Source organism: Micropterus salmoides, unplaced genomic scaffold (genome assembly GCF_014851395.1).
Source record: "Micropterus salmoides isolate LMB-PRFRI ecotype aquatic unplaced genomic scaffold, ASM1485139v1 Ms_hic_scaffold_6, whole genome shotgun sequence".
Lineage (NCBI taxonomy): Eukaryota > Metazoa > Chordata > Actinopteri > Centrarchiformes > Centrarchidae > Micropterus > Micropterus salmoides.
The window spans coordinates 11,595,004-11,603,168 of NW_024044348.1; the positions used below are offsets into that span (position 1 = coordinate 11,595,004).

Below are 8,165 nucleotides of genomic sequence, written 5' to 3' on the forward strand. Positions count from 1 at the left end.
GTAGCATGTAGAGTTGGCCTTTGAGATTGCAATGAGTGTTTGATTAGGTGTTGTCAAAATAAATGGAGCTTCTGGTACATTTTTGTCATATTCATGCTTACTAAAAATGGGAATGTCTTAACACAAACTAAAAAAATCTCCCTATAAATAAATATGTGCTCTTTTAGTGAAGAGACTGCATGGCATGCACATTTATTATGTTGTTCACTTTGTATTTTAATCTGGATGTATTTTCAGCAGCAACAGAATATTTTAGCATTTCAAAATCACACCTTGATAATTAAGAGGAACATTTACAATGCACTTGAACAGAGGTTTCAATGCAAGAAGGACAGACAGATCAAAACAGATGATTCACAGGTCATACACACTTTAGTTTTACTGAACATGCTATTGTAATTCATTGTGCCTCAGTTATGTGTGCTCTGGACAATTGTACCATTAAAAAAGACAAGTCCAGCTTGCTTCAGCACATCTTTGTCAAGCCAAATCTCTATTCTGGACCTTTCTGTTGATCATACAGGTCTCCTCATCTGGATGGGTGTCATCTTTGGAAAAGGATACAGTCCCGACTGTGTGTAATACACTTTACTGTTTTATAAGAAAATACTTAACTGTTTTATAAGTAAATATAATATTTAACTTAAAATAATAAGAATATTGAGTAGACTTTTTGTTGGTTTTACAGTCTGTGCACCAGGTGAAGCTATTTCAAATATTTCAGTATTGTTTCAGAATCTTATTTGAGGATGTTTGGAGTAGTTTAATGTGCCCATCTGAAATTATGAACATAACATAATAAATCTACACATGGAGAGTGGAGCATCATGTTGGTAATGTGTTTATATGTCTCTGTTAACATATATAATATGTGATTGAAATGATACACAATTTGCGACCCATGGTTTTTTAGTCCACCCTCCTTTCCTCCTCTCTGCACTTCATAGGGATAAAGTGGGATGCTATGTGCTCCCTCCTGGTCTTCTTCCCTCGCACTGGTTTTCCCTTCTGAGACAAGGCTATGAACATTTCTTTGCCGTTATTAGTCCTCTTTACAGAGGAGTAAGCATTGAAGTAGTTTTCTAGGAAAACCTCCTTGAAGTTGCAGGTTTCATTGTAGATCCTCTGTAAAGGATAAAACAAACATCACAGCATTAATACATTCCAATCTGCTGTTAGTTCTTGATCTTAATTATTCAAATTCATATTTAGCAAAAAATTCTAAAAGTGCTTGACTGTGGCTGAGCTGACAGTGTATGACTTTTCTCACTGAGGAAAAATATTACCTTGCCTTGCAGATGTCCAGTCCTGTTCATAGAGATATAATACTGACTCTTCACGCCTTTGATAGCCAGTATGCCCCCCTCAGACACTGTCCTGATCTCCAGGATACCTGCCAGACAATCACACATTTAGGAAAATGAGACATATTACAGGACAGATAAGACACTATTGCCACCCAGCCTTCAGTCCAGCTCCACATTGCTCTCAACATTTATCTTCATTAACAAATGGGTTGGACATTCCTGTGGTTAATCAGTCTGGTTTCTCTGGCTTAATTCAAGCCTTGTTAACTGGCCTGGGTGGCCATTACACAAACCACAACCTATGCCATAGAACATGTGGGAGACAGATTAGGCCTCTCTCTCCTGGGACTGAGAGAACTATGTCCTTGCATGTGCTTTGCACGCTACATTTTAGAACTGCTCTTCAAATTTGTGGGAGAGTACTTTTTTGGTTTGATATTTTTATTATTTTATTATGCAATATATGTGAACAATATTTGCACTAGTGAGTACAGGATGGTGTTTCAACTCATTTGAAACTGAAGGAGCTAATAACCTATCTTGCAAGACTTTAAAATAAAAATACATTTTACTTTAATCAACAGATTTGCAGATCACTGACTATTAGTCCAACAGTCATACAGGTATAATTTAAAAAAACTGTTGTCTCAACATAGGAAAAGCTATTATGATATACTGTTTGCCAAGTTATTGTAATTGAAGGTATGATGTTGCTATTGATATATTATATACTGATTGGAAAGTCCAAAACCAGTATCAGTAAAACTAAGATGAACACAAAAATGTACATTTCAAGGACGCTGACAAATTGCAGATAATACATTTTTAGGTAAAATAAAAAACCTTGTTGTTCATTTTTACATATTGCAGAAAGTATTTCATTTGACAGAGAGAAAAAATGGCAGAACTCTATTAAAGCTCTTCAGACTGACATAAAGCATGCTGCATTATAGCATTTGATCACAAACAGATGGCAGTCTCCTGATCTTGGAATGCTCTTTGTGCCCTGCTTGCACTTGATATTTTACTTAATATTACTGCCCTTTATGTGCTCATATTTATTTAACCCTACTTTTCTATTCCCCTATTTGATTTTATTGTCATGCTTTGACGTGAACATGATCCCAAAGAACACACACTACAAGAGCTGCAAATCTTAATTTGTAAATCCCTTATACATTTAGAGTCAATGGACCATTCATTTCCTAATAAACCGTTTATTTCTCAAGTTGGGATTTCAGCCTGAGTTTATAGCTACGATGAATGTATTTTTATGGTTGTTAAGAAGCATAACACCTTATAGCATGTGCTCATAGCGCAGAAGTGCTATTCCCATAATATTACATGTAAAAGCTACAGTTGTTTGGTATACTGTGAAAAGATGGAACACACACACACACACACACACACACACACACACACACACACACACACACACAGTTAACATTTTGGCTCTGACACAGATAGCCGCTCAGGCTATCCTCAGCTCGAACAGATTTGTTGTCACTCAGTGATCCAGTCCCTGGCTAAGTAAACTAATTTGTGGGGTAATCCCTAATCCAATTTTTTTTCTGAAGAGGGTTTTAATCCAGTGTTTACATTTGCTGGGGAGAATGTTGCAGTAAGCCTTCCAGTAAATGTATACAATGGAATATGAGATTAATATTGGCTGCTTCATACTAAATACCTTGACACGTAATGTCTAGCAAATTAATTTTTATAACCTTTATGTACTTTGTTTTCACATACAAATGCAATCCTTATCTGCACTACAACTATAAAATATTTAATACCTTTATCAGATTATCTGTATTTCACTTTGGCATTTACCTCGTTACAGTGAATGTAATAGCTGGTAAACAGTACAATCAGTCTCTCAATTATTTTTATTTGGCTGTACCTGACACTGGGTCTATTATGCCACAATCTGAGCAATTTAGTAGATAACTAGGCTTAAACATACTAAGACCCACTTATATAGTTACTGTTTAAATTCCCCGTTTTCCGGTTGTCATGCTGTGGTTTATAATTATAGTGTTGACTGCCTACTTGGAATTGTATATGCTCTTTGGTGGGGCGTAACACACCTTTTCATTGTTGTTATCACACTTTGGTTAAAATGAAATTTTGTTTTTTAGGATTTGTTTACACATTCAGAAGAAGAGTTCACTGGTACCCCTGACCAGAACGCACACCCTTTTTTTAGAAACATATCTACAGCACAACTGTTTTTTTCTGTGTTAAGCATTTAATTCTCTATACAGTATATTGTTGATAGAAAAGTTTCAAATAAATCACAAAATCTTCACTGTAAACATTTTTAATTTTCAATCTCAACAACCGTTTCAAATATATTAAAGTTAGAAAAACCTGTGTGGTGCAAGAGATGGGTTTACTGGAGGTAACACGGAATGTGGAAGCCAAAAATTATGCAGCTCCAAGTTTCTCATTTTGCTTCTCATCTTTTTTCTTTCTGTTTTTGTAAAAAAAAAAAAAACTTATGTAATCAGTTTTTCAGGACTTGTTTACTACAGCCAAAAAGTATGACTCACTGATTTATTACATATATATCTGTCCATGCTGTTCTCTTCAAAGACTTATTGGTTGTGCTTTTAGCGTGCGATTGTCAGCCACAAATGGGTGTGTGTTTTTTTTTTGTCTTTCATTGCCAGTTGTTGCACAAGCATCTTTTCCATCCACTTTGAGGCATTTCCCTGTCAAGCCAACATTCCAGCCACAGCCACATTGTCAGATAGGAGGAAATGATAACTACTTCACCATGACAGATTTCCAGTGATATCTGAAAACTCAAACTTTGGAAAATGTTAGCTTTAAAGCAATAACATTAACAATTAACCACGTTAAATTACAATGACCAAGGCTAGGAAATAAAATTAGCCATTCAGTAGTTAACTGGCATGCATTATTTCGCAAATTTTGCTTTTAATTGTATGTAACAGTAATTTTAGACTGGACACAGCATGATGGCTGTCTCTGTGTGAGATGTCAGTTGCTTACCAGAGGTTCATCAGAAGGTGAATATCTTTAATTTTTCCATTTCTAATATTCATGCCAATTCTTTGTCCCAAGATCTTATTCTAACACTACACATTTGTGGGAGAATAAATCAGGCTGAACAAGTGTGAGGTTACAGGCCCAGCACCCATCAGTATCAAGACCTTTCTGTTCTCTTAATTACAGCCTGTGTTTATGTGTGTTATGGTTTAACAAGCCAAAGCCTCCACCTGCTTCATTTTACCTCTGTCACTTTGGATGCTCTAAAAGAGACACATGGCCCATTAACACTGTGATTACACTGCGGAGAACTCTGTACAATAACACCTCCCACGTGCTTCTGTCACCTTGATGGGCCAAAGGTTCTTTACTGACTCAGTGGAAAGATTAAGTTCTGCATAACAGATTTATGCCATTTCAAATTCAAGAAATAAATTCACACCTACATTCAAGTTTACATTTGGAAAATATGTTCAGGCAAATTAGATGCCGTTTTTCTATATTACTAATAAATGCATAGGAACGAATAGTAAACCATCGGTATTATAAAAAGAGTCATCCTTACTGTGGCAGTTGGTGGGATCTTGAGTCCCACTGATGTTACCATTGTCATCAATTGTTAGGAACCACTGCGTGCGGCTGAACAGTTGTCGGATGCGCACATCTCCTCCCTCCATGTAGTCATAATTCCTGGTGTGGCGCTCGTGTGTGGAGCAGTTCATGATGGCGGCACGTTGCTCTGGAGTGCAGTCACTGTAGACCACACACACGCTGCCGAACAGGAAGATTGTATGCAGGTACAGTCCCGAGAAAAGATTTTGAAGGTTCCATGTAAGCATCCATTTGCGCATTATAATACAATGCAGTGGTGATCAATGAACAACATAATGTATTGTCAGATAGAGATTTGTTCGCTATTCCTCAGCACAGCAACACCCTTAACCTTTATTTGGGACCCTTGTGTGGGGAGTGCAGGGTCACTGTTCCTGCAGCATGGATTCCTAGTGGGACGTTGAGACAGGGTGGTTGTGGAGAAGACTTTGGGTTGACTGAAGCTGGAGAGTGGTGTGTGCAGGAGACTTTGAGTTGGCTGAAGCTGGAAAGTGGTGTGAAGAAGAAGGCAGGTGACAGTATTGTGAGATGATGTCGCTCTTTAGACCTCAGTGACTGTGTCCATTGACGGCTCCTTCTTCTTGAGACCATAGTCCGACAAGGGACATCATAATCCAGTTCAGGAAATGTTGTCACTATAAAATGTACAGAAATAGTAAAAATGTAGAACTGTTCCAGCTAATGCAGTTGGAAAAAAAATTTACTCACAGGTATACTTACATGTTGAAAGATTTGTGTTAAAGCAGCTTAAAAAAGTATTAAATGATTACCGGGATCCACCCATTTATATAGTAGAGCTCCCATACAATTTCAAACAGCTTTTTTCCCCATACAAATATGTATTCTACATTTCCTAGCAATAAATCAAAATTCTTGTGGTGTACTTTGACAGGCATTTGTCTGCCTGTCATCAATCCAGAACAATGAAATATTGCACCAGTGCTGTTGGTCTGTAATCTCCACTGTATTAGCATACATACAATATTTACTTTCAAACAAACTATGTTGCTATTCTTGTACAAAAAAAATCAGAAGTTTAATGACTTACATATGATCTGAGTGATGATAGGAGTTGTCAGATGTGTGTTCCCTTTCAGCAAGAGTTTTAATTTGAAGACTCGTTAGTTCTAAAGTTGTTGTTTCAGTTGTAAACCAAGCCCAGTAATGCAGTAAAGCTAAGCAAGAGCTGGGAGCTCCTGTCAGTTCCCATGGATGTCTCCCTGATTCTTGCAGGCTGACTCTGTGCATCTTCCACTGTCGCTGTGCACTCTGCTTAGATAAATGCCTCCTGCTGACCTCACTTGAGAGCAATTAGATCCCAACCAGTCAGCTGTCCCTGGCTGAGATGCAATGGAGAAACACCCTCTGCCTGCCTCTCGCTGTCACTCACCCACTGGACATGAGAGGGAGCTAAAAACTCTTATAATAGCAGGCTCTCCTTGGTATGCACTCCTAAATACTTTAATAAGGTTTGCATGCACATTCACACTTGCAGAACTTACTACAATGTCTCTTCCTTTTCCAAGAAACATCTTGCACTTAAATGAGTTTGTGCTGTGCTTGTTACTGATCTCATAGTGATTTATATTTACTCAAGTGATGGTTAAGATATTTGGTCTGATGACAAAGTTTTAAAGAATTTCTTCCCTATCATTTTAAATGTCACAATTAATTAGTGGTTTTACTTAGCTGCACTGAATCATTGGTAAGGATTTGTTGACTCAAGTAAAAAAAACTTCAAAGAAGCCCTTTAGTTCTCATTCTTATTGAGTGTAGTAGTGGGAAGCAATAAGTTACGGCTGGCAGGTATCCATCCAAGGGGAGAAAAACAGAAGACATAACTGCTCAGAAGTAGTCATCTTTGTGTCAGGGTTCATGCACTCTTTCACTTTTCGTGTTTGTATTTAAAGTCAAAATTTATTACCTTACATACCTGGCCTTTCCTTGGACTCACTACTTCAAAAGTTTATATGGGCCTTAATGATGCGCTTCCCTGGGGAGGTCAGGGCTGCAGGCCTGAGAGAGGCTTCTGGCCGCATCAGGTCTCCTTCTCATCTCTAAACTGGGGGTCGTAAAGACCTGATCTATTAGGTGTCATTCTGGCCCGTTCATCTGTCCCTTCTATCACCTCAGAGACAGTTCACGCTATGGTTTTTTGGACGCATAGGCCAAGGAAACGTCACTTAACATATCACTTCAGGCAACTGGCATATTACAAATACCACAGAACTAGACATTAAAATGAATGCAAAATCCTGTATTTTTACAAATTAATACTTTAATAGAACTAGACATATACTTTATGTGCACTTTATAGGCAATACTTTGTTAGAATTTTGAATGTTCTTCCAGACTGGTGGATGGCAGTTTATGAGATTTTTATTGATCCACTATCCATGAATTGCCACCTTCTCATGGTGGAGGGGTTTGCGTGACCATAGGAGCTGTGTTGTCAGAGGCAAGTAGCACTTGGTAGGGGCACCAAGGCAAATTGCTGCAAGGAGAGGGGCCAGGCAAGGCGATTGTAAGATCCCTTATGAATTGTCCTCAACAGCAATGTGTGACCTTGCCTGGAAACTGCACCCCTATAGACCCCGCTAGATAGGCCTATAAGGGAGCTTGCAGGCAAGACTTCAGTGGCTGTGCACATGGGGTCTGGTCATGCTCAAAACAATGCAGGATTGCCATGTAGGCTCACATCTGTGCTGTTTTATAGTGCCAGCCACCTGTGGCTGTCACCCAAGTATCATTAAGTAACTTAATGAGGCTGTCACCCAAGTATCATTAAGTAACTTAATAATACTTCCTTTTCATATATAGTATCTACATGTCTCACCATTCAAGTCAGTAACCTATTGGGGAAAGGTCACTTCCAGTACTGTCAGTCATTATGGCATTTGCTATGAGGTTGGGATGCTGCAAGAGTGGAGAGTATGTATCACTAGATAAGCAGATGTTCAACCAGTGACCCTTGTTCTCACCTTGGGTTGGATCAGCACAAAGGGGGAAATGATGTCTAGGGGGCCACTTGGAAATGTGTTTGCAGGTTTGCTCCCGTAACTGAAAACCAAGTCATGTGAAAATGTAAAGGTATAAATTTAGGTAGACGAAAGGTCCAACAGCATGAAACACCTCTTGAATAGTTGATTGCAGCAGTTAAATGTATCTCTTTGTAGAGTCTCAAGAGCCTCAAGTTCACAGGTTAAGGGCGGCATCATTAACCTTACATAA

The 8,165-nt window shown here is 38.4% G+C and overlaps 1 protein-coding gene across 1 annotated transcript; it reads right to left on the reverse strand.

The window, feature by feature from the left end:
* Positions 1-292: 292 nt before the first annotated feature.
* Positions 293-6,221, reverse strand: fgf7 (fibroblast growth factor 7). Its single transcript, XM_038702194.1, has 4 exons — positions 5,983-6,221; positions 4,888-5,569; positions 1,287-1,393; positions 293-1,125 (listed from the first exon to the last, which is right to left on the reverse strand). Exons 2-4 carry the CDS (start codon positions 5,171-5,173, stop codon positions 910-912), a joined length of 609 nt encoding a protein of 202 aa, XP_038558122.1. The 5' UTR covers positions 5,174-5,569; positions 5,983-6,221; the 3' UTR covers positions 293-909.
* Positions 6,222-8,165: the final 1,944 nt, after the last annotated feature.